Raw genomic sequence first — 15895 nt, forward strand, 5'->3', positions numbered from 1 at the left:
CCGTGCTTCATCATGATGCTGCCACCGCCGTGCTTCATCATGACGCTGCCACCACCGTGCTTCACTATCAGGACCACACAGTCTCTATGCTAACTGTTAGCAGTGTTAATCACAGACTGAACAACCAGAGCGAACGACTCTAAACTCTTCACATTCATCGTCACTACAAGGAAAGACTCAAAGTAAAGAGAGACGTGACCTACCTCGAGGAGAACGTCAGCTGGCTTTCAGGTGACCGTCTTCTGTCCGTACGATCCAAGTCGATCTCAGCCGTGAACTCAGACTCCATCTTCTGGCTCCGTACAGGTGATCCAAGAGCTGACTTCAATCCACACAAGGACCAGCTCAACTCATTCGACGCCATTTTCCACCGACGCTGACACTGAGGTGTTGGTCAGGCAGCCAGATGACTCCACTTCATTCATGACTTTCACCGTCGATGAATCTGTTGCTTATTTTCTGGATCGACGTTTTGGTCCTTTGGTTCGTGTGATCTGAGAACACGGTGAAAAATGTCGATTCTGTCCCAAACCAAAGAGACTCAGGTCACTGTCATGAAGGGTTATTTTTAAAAAAATACTGAATATAAAGAATTTAGACTTTTTGTCTCAAAAAAACTCATCAATGATTAAAAAGTTGGTGATAAATTTAATAGCTGAGGATCCACATAGAAGCAGCTGCAGATGAACTGAGTGGTGCTCACTATTTGGCAGAGGGTCACTTTCTGGCAGAGGGTCACTATTTGGCAGAGGATCACTATTTGGCAGAGGGTCACTTTCTGGCAGAGGGTCACTATTTCGCATACCGGAGCCGCCTCGCCTCCGTCCATCGACCTGGATCTGCCGCTCCGTCCTCCCCGGTACCCCACCAGCGCGCTCCCTTCCAGGTTCCGACACTTCCGAACTCCTCCTCCTCCTCAACACAGTAACAATAATCCACATCGGTACCAGAACTGGGTTCGATCCGTCCCTCAAACCTCCTCTGCTCTCGCGGAACAAACATTTCCAGTCCGGTTCTCTGCCCGGGTCGGGATTCTCCAGTCGGTGTTCGCGGCACATGGTTTTGTCCAGAACCGGGACCTGCTCTGGTTCTGGTTCCGGTTCCGTCATCCCGATGTGGTTGGGAGTCGCGTGCTTGCTGCCAACCTGTCGCACGTGCCCTGACTGTGTCCATCCCTCACCTGGTCACCTGGTCACGTGATCCCCGGGTCACCTGGTCACTCCTTCTCCGAGCAGCGCCCCCTCGCGGTGTGTCCGCCCTACTGTCCCTCTGACCAATAAGAATCCAGCATTAAATCATCCGGATTCATCCAGTCGGCCTCCGAGCTTCACTGTCAGGACCACAGGTCCACTGTGGAGGTCCTGGTTCAGGTTCACACATCTGGACTCTGTCTGAGCCCAACACATTGATCTCCATCTGACCAGAGAACGTCCTCCAGCATCCATCAGCAGATTCTAGGTTTACCTGTTAGGGGGGCCGATAGGGGGCCAGTGCTGCGTTATTCGTACATGTAGCCTACAGCAGAATATAGACCTAAAGGGGTTCTGGTCAGAACTCATGACCCTCAGACTGATTCACAGACTCATGTTAACAACAGCCTGATGGCTCACGGTACATTACCATGATACATACATGTAAACACACATGAACACAATGCTCTCCTCTTTATATGAACAATGTTGTTCTTCATCTGCTCTGAGGAACGTCTGTCTGTCCTGCTCTGGTGCTGATGATGGACTACAGCTGCTGGACTGGTCCTGCTTTGGACGCCTGTCCTCAGAACCGTCCCCCTGAACCTGTCTGGGTCACTGGTCTGAGCCTCACATGGCTTCTTCTTCACTCTTCAGGACTTCTGAAGACCTGCCCCTGTGGCCGTCCTCTCCCTTCACCTCTGATGAGGACGAGGCTGGACGGTGTGGAGGCTGAAGGAGCCGCAGAGACGAGACTCCGCCTGATGACCACAGTGAACTCCATCAGGTTCTCCAACAGAACACACACTGGAGGAAGACTAGGACGATGTGAAGTGATTTCAAATCATAAGAACAAGGTTGTGTGGTTGCCTAATATACTGTAAAGTTTTGAGGAGTCAATTTTCTTATTAACTCTAAAGCTAGAAGTGACTGTCTCAGCGGAAAGAGGATGAAAAATCAATGAAACCAGAGCAAAAAGAAATAAAGAGAATCATTCAATAGCGAAAAAGGGAAGAGAGGGTTAAAATGACAACGGCCTGTGGCTTTGTCTCATTTAGCAATGAAGCTCAGGACCTTGGATTCAAAAGGAAAACCAGCTCCAAGCAGAGTTAGCATCACACATACACAGATGTTAGCGTATCTGTAGCCCTTTAGCTTTGCTAGTGTGAGGTTTATTACTTTATTAGCCTTGCTAGCTTTGCTACCTCTAGCGTTGTTAGCTTGAGCTTGAAAGTAGCTAAATGTTAGCTCTCGCTTGAGTGTAGCTAAGTGTTAGCTTTAGCTTGAGCGTAGCTAAATGTTGACTTTAGCTTGAGTGTGGCTAAGTGTTAGCATTAGCTATGGTAACTAACTGTCACACAAACGAACACACAGAGTGAACACAGTCATTCACACAAAGCACCGAGTGAGAAACACGCACTCAGTTTGTCTCTCTGCCTACAGAGCTGTCTCTGTGTGATAACTGTGTGTCTTTTTGGAGTTGTGTTGTACTTTGTGCTAGTTTTGTGAATGTTTGTGGTCATTTTCGAGGTCAGTTTGTGTCAGTGTTGACTTTGGGGTATTTTGTGTGACCTTGTGGTCATTCAGCAGTCATTTTGTGTGCCTGTTTGTCGTTTTTGGTAATTTTGTGTATTTATGTGCTTGTCTTTAAACTTTTTGTGTTTGTTTTGTGTCTCTTTATTGTAATTTTGGATGTTTTTGTGATCAATATCTGTCTGTGTCCATTTTAGTGTCTTTTTGTGTTTGTTTTGTGTCTCTTTGAGGTTGTTTTTTGTGATAATTGTGTGTCTTTTTGTAGTTGTTTTTGTACTTTGTGGTTGTTTTGCATTTTTGCTGTGGTTTTGTGGTTATTGGCTTACAGAGCAGGCACTTCGTGTTAAACTACTACAGGGGGAGCTGCTCACTTTACACATCAGACTACTTTACTGAACCTGGCGCTGGCTGATGCTTGATGGTTGAAAGGTTGATTTCACTGTGATTTTTCTTGAAAAATTTAATTGATTTAATTTTCTATTTGGCCATTTAATGTCATTTGCATTAAAATGACTGAATGTCGGTCTAATCAGTGACCTTGATTTGAACCCTGATGATTCTCCGCCCCACTCAGATGTTTTAAACTCTTCTTCTTCTTCTGCCACGTTTTTGCTGCTTTCCAAAGAGAGGGACGCGCTGGGAAGATGTACCACAATCTGATTGGTGGAAAACTCCGAGAACCCGCCTTTAGTCCCGCCCACCCCCTGACTCCGCGGCTCTGATTGGCGGAACCAGGACTCAGTCACGGTTACTATGGACTTTGGCTTTGCTGGTATCCAAGTGAGGACGTGATTTTTGGTCAACTTCATCTCTGAGAGCGGAGGACGTGAAACATCCCGGAGCCCATGTTAGCGGCGGAACTACGGCTACGTTAGCTTGTTAGCTCGCTGCTGCTGCTGCTGCTGCTGCTTAACTGGGAAGCCCACATCGGAGATTTTACGAAGCCATGGCGCAGAGAAAGAATCCCAAAACCCACTCCAGAAAAGGTCAGTGCCCCTTTCTGTCTGGATCCTCTGAGCCCGGGACGCGCCTCTGTGTCTCCGGTGCGGATTTCCATTTCATATTCTGCAGTTTAAAGTTGTGTCCGTGTCGGCAAACGTTAACGTGTGCTAGAAGAAAACCGGGAATGTTTCAGGAATCGTTAAGGGTCGGTCCTTAATGCGGCTAACAAGCCGACACGATGCCGACACAACCTGCGGCTCCCACCGTTGGTATGCCGGCGGTTCCCACGGTCCTCCTCGGGCAAAAAAGTGCGTCCTGCTGGGCGTCTGGAAGCGGCGTTAACCCGCAGTAGAACTCAAGATTTTAATTAAATAATCAAAGTTTGTGTATTTAACCGATGCCGAACTGTGTATCGCTGTATACGTGTTCGTGTGGATGTCGTGATGACGGTTTTCCACGGTTTTTGCGCTACGACCAAACAACAGGATACTAAACTAGCAGAATTTTGAATGGAGTCTGGTGTGAGTCTTGCTATGATGAAAACGGGGCTAATTTAGCCATTTTGGCGAGCTGTGTAAATATCCATGACATAGCTGGACTGAGCTTTTAAATGGAGGGATGCTCTGCTCGCGTATTTCCCCAGCGTTAGCATGGAAAGTGGCCCTGGAGGTGACGCTAAGCTAACCTAGCTTCATGTAATAGCCTGCTAACAGCAGCTAACAAGCTATTAAGTTTTTACCAGGCAGCAGTTAAAGGTTCGTGTTGCTGAGTGTTATTAACACTTCTGTAACAAACCCCCTCTACTGACGTTATTTACTCATTTATAAGCCTGACATGAAGCCTTCAGGTTGATGTATGATCCTAAAACAGCTCCATCATCACCACTGATCAGTACAACACTGGTGGAGAGTTTAATCACCTCATTATGCTGTTGTTCTAGTGCTGCACTATATGATCACTTTCACTGCTGATTAAACTGTAAACTGATTATTGGGTGAGTTGTTCAGTCAACAACATGGTGAATAATGTCACAAATGTCTTGTGTTGTCCAAAGAGTTTCAGTTTATTGTCACAGAGGAGGGAAAAAACAGAAAATATTCACATTTCAGAAGGTGCAGTCAGAGAATTTAGACGTTCCTTCTTTAAAAAATAGCAAATATTTGTTATAATAATCGTCAATTCATTTTTTTTTTACTTGATAACTAGTCGATAAATCTTTGCACCGCTATTGTCAGTCGAATGTTTTGACATTTATTCCTTGGATTTGTTGGGTTTTCATGTGTAAGGTCGCAGCTTTAGTTCAAAATCAGTCCAATTAATCTTCATAATTAACGACACTGCTGGGTCTCGGAATGAATTCTGTATTTTATGTGATTTTTTTCAAGTTGTAGTCCGTAATATGTAAGTTACTCTGGTGGAATCACACCATAAATACCACTGGAGGGTTTAAACTTGTTATGTTAGTTCATGACTCCACTCTTCATCTTTCTCTCCTTTCTTTTTGCTCTATGTGCTGTGTGGTGACTTGAATTGACCTAAATTAAGTTAGTTTTATGTTAGAAATGCTGCTGGCGTCCCAGAAACACGTCAACATGACTCCTTGACGTTCGTACCGTGTGTGATGCAGGGCTTAATCATGCTGCAGTATCACTTTTTAAAACTTCACCTCAGTATTTCTAATCGATTTGAGCACCTTCTAAATTACAAAGTGCTCTGTGTTGTGATGCAAGACCAGACATATTTATCATGTTTTTAGATGGCACAGGAAGCAGAGCAGTTGTCACGAAAGCTGCGACTCTTTGCGTGAACGGTCTCGGAGGACGCTCCCTCTGTGAAGCACAAGTTCTGCCGGCATGCAAACTACAGCAGCAGGTTGTTGTTGTTGGGCTTCGAGGACTAAACACAACAAACCAGACGGACTGCAGCCCGAAGCGTCAACTAGAGCTGCACCTGACAATTACCCAAACTGCCAATCAGTCTGTCGGTGACGTCTGGATTAATCGATCAGCTGCTCGGTCTGTAAAATGTCTGTCGGTGTTTTCTCAGCCCAAACTGACGAATGTCTCGTTTGGTCCCGAAAGAAATTCAGTTTATTGTCACAGAGGAGGAAAGAAACGAGAAAATATTCACATTTAAGAAGCTGCCATCACAAAACGTAGATTTGATTTCTTTAAAAAAATGACTCAAAGCCGTTAATAAATCAACTTAATTTAACAGTTTGCAGCTAATTGATTGAATCGTTGCAGCGACTCGATGCTTTCAACTCGCTGTGGTTGTCTCAACACATGCAAATGAGCGGCGAAGGTGCAGCGACACAGTCCTGACGTTTTTACCCAGTTTGTGGTTCATGATCCTGATCACACAGAAGGTTCTTACTGTCTGACCCGATGTTTTAGGTGCTTTAAGTTTCATTTAAGGCTCTCACTGTTTGCATTAATTAAAGTTCTGACTTTATTGCATGTTAGAGTTCTGCTTGTAATGTTGATTACTAGTAAAAAAAAAAAAGGCAGACGTGCAGCTAACGAGTGCTGTGATCGTTGAGTATTCTCGGTTTTTTAAATTGTAAAAATTTGCTTAAACACCAAAAGCCCCCCAGAATGTAGATATTTGCTTTTAATGCCGGAAACCACCTCACTCATCTATGACAGTAAAAAATTCAAACACAATAACACAATAAGTAGTCCGAGCGGCCATCTCATCCGGTTGCGACAGTAAGAGCCACCTGGTGGAACAACCAGGTATTACAGCTAATCTACGACACATCCTCTGACATGCGTTTCCTTCGTCTTCGTCCTTATTTGCTTTTAGTAACTAGCAGTAATTGATCGGTTTAGTTATTGTGTAAAAAGAGTCACAAATGGCTTCACGGTTGTGCCGAGAAGTTTAGAATTTTCCGTTTTTTACAGAATCTAGTTAGAGCAAAGTGTTTTATTTTTTCTAGCTAATTTATAAATGAGACATGTAGAATAAAAACCTGAAAAGTTTTAAATGTTCCCGACGGAGCCGCACATCACATATGAGTAGTTCACGGACCGTTGGAAAGCTGTAACTGTGAGGATTTTTTTCTGTTTTCCTGGTTTCTGGTTCTGATAAATGGCGTAGCTTTGGCAATCTTTTAAATATAACGTACGTTTTTAAACCCGCCGGCGGGTTCTGGGGTTCAGAGGGTTCAAACATGTTCTCGCTCAGCACTTTTTGAATGTGAACAGCTAAATGCAGGATCATGAATGACGTCTCCCCTCCTTTCCTTTTCACTCTACCTTCAAGTGTGGATGTTCGGAACAAGTTCTGGTTGGTTCTTTGGTGGAACCGGACCCCTACTGTCCCTTTAACGAAGGAACCCGCAGCTGTGTGACCGTGAAAACACAAGCGTCAAGGTTGTTTGTTGGGCTATTCTGTCCTCTCTGGCATCCGACACACACTCAGGGTTTGTCAGCTCTAATAATAGAGTGGATCAGGTTCTGGAGGCGACACAATCGCCGTCCTGTAGGGAGGACGAGGAGGAGGAAGAGGAGGAGGAGCTGCTGGGTTCTCCTGCTCAGCTCCGACACATTCAGACGTCCTCCTGCACAAGTTTTTCTTTAATCTGTTTGGACGACCCAACAATTAGGAGTGTTTGTTGATTTATCACTTCTACTTTTCAAGGTTTTGGAAAAGTTGTAAGTTCTTTTCAGGTTCTGATTCTTGAAACCTGCTTTGTTTTCTGAAACTAACATTTTGGTTCGACTCGGCCGTGACGCTCCATGCAGCGCTACAGCCGCTACGGCGCCTCCTACTCCTCGTCCTCCTCGCCTGCAGCTCCCGTAGAGGAGATCCACGCTGAGGAGGAGGAGGAGGAGGTGGTGTACGCCGAAGAGGAGGAGGAGGAGGCGCCGCTGATAGAGGAGGAGGAGCTGCCGGCGGTGCAGGAGACAGGTAGGACCGGTAGGCAGGACTCAGGTGTTGTTCGGTTTCGATCTGGCTCTCATCTGGCCTGGTTTGGCTCGTCTAGGAGGAGTTAGCGAGGAGGACATCTCCAAGCTGCAGGAGGAGGTGCAGCCGGTTGTCCAGGAGGCAGGTAGGAGGGCCTGGCTTGGCGTGGATCGGCCTGGTTTGGTGTGGTTTCTGTGGCCGGTTCGACCTTGTGGCATGGTTTGAAGGTCTGAAGGCTGCATGGTAGCTCGGTGGTTAGCACCATCGCCTCACAGCTAGAAGGTCGCCGGTTGGCATCCCAGTGAGGACACCCGGGATCTTCCTGCGTGGAGTCTCCATGTTCTCCCCGTGCAGCGTGGGTTCTCTCCGGGTTCTCCGGCTTCCTCCCACAGTCCAGAAACATGTTGAGGTTAATTGGTGATTGTAAATTGTCCGTAGGTGTGAATGTGAGTGTGCTTGGTTGTCTGTCTCTAAGTGTAGCCCTGTGATAGACTGGTTACCTGTCCAGGTGAACCTGCCTTCACCCTGAGTCAGCTGGGATAGACTCCAGCCCCCCATGACCCTGGTGAGGATTAAGGTGTAGAGATGATGGATGGATGGATGGAGGTTTTCCAACACTGAGAGTTGCTTGAAGTAGCCAAGCAGCATGGTTTAGAGTTAAAGAGGTTTCTGGAGGATTTCGGTGTCTCTAAGACTTGTTGAAACCCGGTAAGGCTCGGCGTAACTCGGTGTGTTCTGGTCTAACAGCTGCCCTGCATTGTGGAGTGTTGAGTGTTCAGACGTCTGCTTCAAAAGCATGTTTCTTTATGACACCGATTATCAAGAATCTGTCAAATCAAAGCTAAAAATCTGGATGTTTCATCAAAAGCGCTTCATTCTGCATGTCTCATGTAGACATAGACGTCATTTGTTCTCACCAGATTCTGTAAAAAAGATAAGAACATATTGTGTTTGTTGTTTAAAAGTCATTAGTGACTTAGTGAAATATCTTGCATGTTAAGTCTGAATTTTTCTGTTTTGCAAAATAAATAATGAGGGACTTTATGTCTTTAATTCATGATTTCTGTCGTTCTGTGTTAATCTGCACAGAAAACTTTCCTCCGTCCTTCTTCCTGGTTGTTGTGTTTCCACAGAGCAGCATGAGTTGTCAGCGGTCGATAGCTGACGTATAACGTTGTCTTTTTGTGGTTTTTTAAATTTGAGGCGTTGAGGGAACATCGGTAAATTGTAGCGTCGACCTAAAAGCAGATGTTGAGCGAGAGTGAGACGTTTTGGGTACAATTTAATCGACCATTTTGGCTCTAGGAGACGCACTGAATGCACACGGGGAGTTCTACACGGCTTTATTCGTTGCAATCGTTTGTGTATTTGCAGGAACGATGTAGCACAACATGGACGGACTCTGTTTATTCACATGTGATCGTGGACGCACACATTTCCTGCTAAAATAGGCTCGAGTGCAGCACGTCTCGTCAGTCTTTTTTCTGTTGTGACAACTTCTGATATAAATAAGTTCAACTGATGAACCATGTTACGTTCAGGGAATTCATATTTCTTTGCTATTTCAAATAACCACCAAATATTTGGTAGCATAAACAGATTTTTTTGTTTAATTTCGAAGAACTTGAATCTGTGAGAAACACTCAGATATCGAACCAATTTAATTAATTTACCACAACATGAATTCAGTTTTAATTCAACTAATGCAGAAATGTGAATTTAAAGTACAAAAATATCAGGTTGGTGTAATTACCAACATTATTACAGGTCATCTGAACTACTCACTCACTGCAGTGAGATGGTTTTTGAATTTTCCTTTACATAAATGAGACATTTCCTCTCAAAACTGATGCACAAAGCGCTGCATCCAGATTCACCAGAATGCTGGAGACTGTTCATAAAACAGCTGCTCTGTCTGTAGCTCCACGTCTTGCATTAGCGCTGCTCATCAGTTGCATAACCGCCATTAAGGAGGTCTTTAAAGACGCCTGTGATCGCAGCGCAGGAGCCTTTTTACAGCCTTTATTGCTTCAAGAGACACTTGAAGTGAGTCTGAACAGCGCCGGGCTGTTTATACAGCAGGACTGTTCATTAGCCACCGTTAGCATCCGTAAGCAGACAGCTGTTGTCTTTAGCTGCAGTTATTTCTGTCAACTCTCTCCGTTGGGGTCATGTTGACTCTTTGCTCTATTCTGGTCAGGCTGCCCTTCCAGCTGCAGCCATGTTGACGCTCTCTGGCCTCTTAATGGATTCTTCATGGGCTCAATCAAAGGTTCACATGTGGCTGTGCTTGTTTTATATAAAATAGAGCTAGAAACCTGTCCTGACCGAATCCAAAACCAGTGCAAAACTAGTCTAAAAGCAATTATTAAACAACCCTAAAACTAGTCCAAAACCAGGTCCATTACCAAGTCCAGAACCAGTCTAAAACAAGCTAAAACCTGTCTAAAACCAAATCTTACACCAGTCCACAACAAGTCCACACCCAGTTCCAGGACCAGCCTGAAACCAGTCCAAAAGCCTCCCTGTCTCCTCTTGGAACAGCTTGTAGCCGAATAACATGACTGATGTTGTTGCAGAAAGATGTCAGACGTCTTGTTTTGTCCAAATGTGTTCAGCTTACATGTTTATTAGCTCTTGAAAAGGGGACAAAGGGAAAACGTTTAAACAAGGACGGTACTGTGGCCCCATAAAGTGAGGGATGATCGACTTTTGTTTCCTCAGAGGGGAAGACGACGCCGGTGGAAAGTAAGAATGGAAAGAGGACAGAAGGAGGAGGAGGAGGAGGAGACGCTGGAGGAGGTCCCAAGTACTCCATGTTCACCTGGTTCGTGGTTCTGGCTCTGCTGGGAGTCTGGAGCTCCGTGGCCGTCGTCTACTTCGACATCGTGGACTACGACAGCGTCATCGGTAAGAAACACCGTCGGAACAATGACCTTTATTTACAGAATCACCAGAATTTATGTGACACATAGAAACCCGATGGCCCTTGATGGTACCGTGGTCCCAGGAAGTTCCTGTAGGTGTATATTTATACGTATGGATCCACATTTACGTCTAAAACAGTCTTCTGAGGCTCTAACATCAGTAGAATTGAATGTGCTGGTCCCTTGAAAGTGAAAACACGGCGTGTTCTTGAACATTAGAGCGTCTAAGTTTTGTGTACATGTGCAGAATGTGGGCTCTTTGAACAGACAACAAAGTAGGAAGTTCACCGACGAACCACACGTCTGTGAAACTACACTCCAGGAGAATAAAGAGTTGTTTGACTCATACGGATGTTCAGGATGTTAGCGCTGCGTCGTCTCATTTGCTGGCCTAGTTTCTGGTTCCCACCGACGACTTGGTTTGGTTCTCACACACACAGAAACACACACACACACACAGAAACACACAATCACAGACACACAGCGAGACAAACAGTCGTAACGGTGTTCATTCAGGAACCAGCCGATGTCTTCATGTGGTGGCGAGCAGAGCTTCCACCACGTCTTCCTCTCAGACAGACATCCAGAGTACAGAATGGTGTGGTTCTACGGTACATGTAGTACTGCAGTAACGTGTCCTTCTGTAGTACCTGCAGTGACACACCTCTCACAGCACGCAGGTCGGAAACGAAGAAAGGTCTTTAAGAAGCTGAATGAATACGATAGAAGTTAATGTTTTGTTCGGCTTTCAACCCTAAACAAACAGATGAAGACTCTTCTCCTCCATCTCCACTGGACTATTTGTAATATTCTGATGTGAATGATGTATGTTTGTTGTAAAAACAGCCACGTTGTGCTCATGTTGTGTATTTGCTCTGTGCTAATCCAACGATTCGCCCTGCAGCCCTTTAACCTCTCACGGCCTCTCTGTCTTCACCTCTCCCTCCTCTTCCTCTCTTTGTGTCGCCTCCGCATGCAGCCAGAGCTAAGGAGTTTCGTATGAACTTTTCCGAAGTTTTGCAAGGTATGACGACAAGATTTGAACCTCCAGCAGCGTCACTCCATCCATCCATCGTTCTCCATCCACCGAGTGTCCGTCAGAGCGGCTCGTGTCAGATAGAATAAGACAGAAAGCAGAATAATTACAGAGCTTCCTGTAGAATCAACCTCTGGATGCAAAGTCTAGTTTACAATACACAATATCCAAAACACTGATGGCAGCTTTTAACCCTCTGAACCCCAAAACCTGCCGGTGGGTGTGAAACGCATGTTGTCTCTAAAATAATCAGCTAGAAACTGAGCAACCGTGTGGTTCTGTCAGGAGTTGTAGCTAAAAACAACATCCTTAAATCGTGATATTTGATTAAATCTCTACTCTACAGGGTTCTTTGAAAGTTGCCCTTCAAATGCAACCTGTAAACAATTTCCTTAATTAATCGTTAGTCGATTGTTAAATCGGATGTGGTATCATAGACGCTTATCCCGATGCTAATTAGGCAACTTTTAAGTTTTGACTCTTGTGTTCACTGTAAAGTTATATCGACTACGTTAGCAAGGCGGCTAGATCATTAGCGTCCTGTTGAACTTGGACTTTTCTTCCGGAAGCCTTCGTCATGGTGGCTCGTTGCTAGCTAAACCCCCACAACGCTCTGGGCTACTCAAACACCATAAACCACATCAGCCGTTTACAAAAAAAACGAAATTAGAAGTTTGAGTAACCACATCATCTGGTTCCTACAGCACCAAACAACAAGAAGCTCCACCCGGTGGAACAACGGGGTACTACAGCTGATCTACAACACATTGACTGACAGACACGCCCCTCGTCTTCTGTCTGATCGGTTCATAATTAACGATTGATCATTAATAACTGACCCACTCGGCTTCAGATGAACTGCAGGCAGTGTGTCCTCACAACAGAGAAGAGCCTGAGAGCAAAATCCAACCCACTGGATCAACCAAATGAATCTAACATGAGTCAGAAACAGAGGACAGAGCAGCAAACCGATGGAAGATCCATTCAGCACGGGGAAACAGCTTTCTACAGCTGATGGTGGAACTACACCCGTGGACACTTGAAATGAACGTTGTACATGTTTGTTTCAGGTTTTAACAATTTTTAAAGAATAAATAATCAAAGAACCAGTGAGTAGAAATGTGGCAGGAGCAACAGAACACCCACCTCTGAGTTCAGAAGGTTAAAGAGAACGCTTGAGTCTGACTGCAGGCCTTGTGTAAGAGTCAAGTTCAAATACTTCATCGTTAAAATACGATTAGCTTATGTTAATTTTGCCGACTGCAGACGTTTGGGGAACAGTCAAAGTTCTGTGATGATTCAGGATTTGGTGGATGGACGTTCTGCAGTTGGTCTAGTCACGTAGAGTTGTGAGTCTAGCGTTGCCGCTGCCGTCTGACCGACACCACCACATCCTTCCTCTTCTTCTCACTGTGTCACTATTTTTAAAGAACCGTGCCTCGCTTCTTGCACTCTGACATAGTGCTGTGTGCTGCATGCTCTGTTAACAAGAAACCGTTCTGTTTCCCATCACATGCTCTAATCACCGTAGATGTACTGCTTTTGGGTCGAGAACGCCGAGTGGCCGAATCAGGCCGGCAACCATTTTCTAATTTACAATAAAAAATAAATTGATTCATCCTGGGATTCTTTAGAAACTGTGCACAAAAAGCTCTGACACGTCAGTGGGGAAAGAGATTTCTACAAAGTCATTTTAATTAAAACTATAAATTGTAGTATAAGTGACTGTATAAGTATCGACCTCCTTTACAGTGACTCACCTGATCGAACTCAGTTAGTGCTACAAGTCAGTGATGCTAGTATAAAGACTCTGGAAGGTCCAGTCACTGGTGGATCAGAACTCCTGGATAGAACTACACCATGAAGACTGAAGAACACTCCAAGAACTCTGGAAAAGGTTGTTGAGAAGCACCAGTCAGGGGACGATACGAGAACATCTACAAGTTACTGAACATCTCTGGAGTCCAGTTAAATCCATCATTAAGACATGGAAGGACTATGGACCATGAGTAGATCTGACTAGAGCAGGACGTCCTCAGAGACTGAGTGACCGAGCAAGAAGGAGACTAGAGAGGGAGGCCACCAAGACTCCTATGACTCCTCTGGAGGAGCTACTAGAAGGAGACTAGAGAGGGAGGCCACCAAGACTCCTATGACTCCTCTCAAGGAGTTACTAGAAGGAGACTAGTGAGGGAGGTCACAGAGACTCCTATGACTCCTCTGAAGGAGCAACAAGCTTCAACACCTGTTAGAATATTCAGTGTGTAGCAGCGCTGTTGTCCATCCAGCTAGCTAGCAGTAAAACACTAACAACAGTAATAGCATAATGAGGGTTCACTGTAGAAACAGAGCGTGGCCTTCATCTCCTCCTCTTCCTCCTGCAGGTAAACTGACGGCCTACGACACAGACGGAGACGGAGACTTTGACGTGGAGGACGCCAAAGTTCTGCTCGGCAAGTCTGCTTTCATTTCCCTGTTTGCTGTCTGATTGATGTGGTTTACAGTCGGGTCTCAGAGCCTCGGTTTTAACCACTGACGCGTCGAGGAAGCGACTGAGCGCGCTCAGGTCGATCCGACACAAGAGACGGCCTGTTTTCAGGACAGAATCGGCACTTTGATGCTAACAGATGCTAATCAAGAGACAACCTGTCTGACTTATCCTTTAGCCTGTGACTTCCTGGAGCTAACGGGACGTCTGGGAGTTTTACCGTCAGTTTTGTGCTGTTCTTGCGTTGGTGGGGAAAACCAAGTAGATATTTGTGACTAGAACCTTCTTGTAGAATTTTTAACCCAACAGCGTGTGAACGAGTCACATTCTGTGTGTAAAACTTAGAAATCAAACAACGTAACTGCAGAGAAACACAGTTTTCAGCCATTTTCTAGCTGTTTCAGTCACAGCGAACCGTTTCCTGCAGCGTTTCCTAAATCTTCTACCGTTTACCTTCAGTGTTTTCGTCGGTTTCTTCCGTTTATAAGGAAGAATTTTCTCTGGCAAAGTTCACGGGTATTTGTGTTTAACAGAAAACAGTCCATGTGTGGATAATCTGACGTCAGAACACCTGATTTGAGTAGTTCTTGGTTTTACGGCTGCAGTAACCGAGCGGAGACTAGAAGCTTCTCTGTGCTAATGCGTGTGAGGCGTTTAGGGAACGTCGGTAAATCGTAACGGCTAACGACAAGGAAGAGTTTCGCAGGTCAGATGTTTTGACTTCTTTTTTGCCTTGAGGAGAGGCTGTGGTGAAGATGCTTTATGGTCTCATCTTGATTGAAGCTGGGGCTTGGTTCATACTCATACGAACAAACTGGTCTGAGTGGCGTCAGAAGGTGGCGCTGTAGGCTGCAGGACTGTAATGAGCAGAGTAGAAGAAGCTGGAGAACGATCGGATCAGGGATGACGGAAACAGATTTATCAAGTCCAAGTACAGCCAGATGTTCTCCTACATCTGGACAGTTTGAAGCCTTTGATGGTGTTCTGGCTGTTCTGACCCACAAGCCTCCTCACAGTTCTCCTCCTCCTCCTCCTCCTCCATCTAGTTTGACTTCTCCTTCTCCTCCTTCTTGTCCTCCTCCTCCTCCTTCTTCATCTTGTTCCTCTTCTTCTTTTACTTCTCCTCCATCATCATCATCATCATCATCATCTTCTCCTCCTACATCTTCTTGTTATTTTTCTCCTCCTTCATCATCTTCTCCTCCTCCTCCTTCATGTTCTCCTACATCTTCTTGTTATTTTTCTCCTCCTTCTTCTTCTTCTTCTTCTTTCTCTCCTCCTCCTCCTCCTCCTCCTCCTCCTCCTTCATCTTCTCTAGAAGCAGAAGCAGCTCGTGTGATTTAAACATTAATAGAACTAATTCAGGAACGGCTCCCATGTAGAAAAACACCAGAAACCACCTTGAACAAACGTTTTTTGTATGTTTTTTCCTGACCTGCTGCTTCCTCTGGTCTGACGCTCTGCTTTGTGTTTACGCTGCGCTGGTACAGACAGAAACCTGACTTTACTTTTAGTCTTTGGCCTGTTTTTACAGTTAGAGAAACCTGGAAAGACTTGAACTCGTACCTCAGCAGGTCTCCATCAGGTGGACCAGTTGTGCTCCACCAGGTGGACCGGTTGTGCTCCACCAGGTGGACCGGTTGTGCTCCATCAGGTGGACCGGTTGTGCTCCATCAGGTGGACCGGTTGTGCTCCATCAGGTGGAGCTCCTGCCGTAGAGCTTCTAAAACGTTGTATTACTTATAAATGTGCTTAAAGATGGCCGCTGTTGAATGTCTGGTTCTTCTTTAACTCACTTTCTCTCTCTTGTCTCGCATCATCATCCTTTATTTGGTTTGTTGTTTTTGTTTTGCGGTTGTCCTCCATC

At 45.4% G+C, this 15895-nt stretch overlaps 1 protein-coding gene across 1 annotated transcript in view; it reads left to right on the forward strand.

Moving 5' to 3' along the window:
• Positions 1-7226: 7226 nt before the first annotated feature.
• LOC103368271 (uncharacterized abhydrolase domain-containing protein DDB_G0269086-like) overlaps positions 7227-15895 on the forward strand; it is a 20819-nt gene continuing 12150 nt past the window's right edge. The window contains exons 1-4 of the mRNA XM_008296593.1: positions 7227-7580; positions 7657-7722; positions 10302-10487; positions 13925-13993. Coding sequence (XP_008294815.1) covers positions 7409-7580; positions 7657-7722; positions 10302-10487; positions 13925-13993 — 493 coding nt within the window. The 5' untranslated portion in view covers positions 7227-7408. The remainder of the gene's footprint in view (positions 7581-7656; positions 7723-10301; positions 10488-13924; positions 13994-15895) is intronic.

Source organism: Stegastes partitus, unplaced genomic scaffold (genome assembly GCF_000690725.1).
Source record: "Stegastes partitus isolate 25-593 unplaced genomic scaffold, Stegastes_partitus-1.0.2 Scaffold1137, whole genome shotgun sequence".
Classification (NCBI taxonomy): Eukaryota; Metazoa; Chordata; class Actinopteri; family Pomacentridae; genus Stegastes; species Stegastes partitus.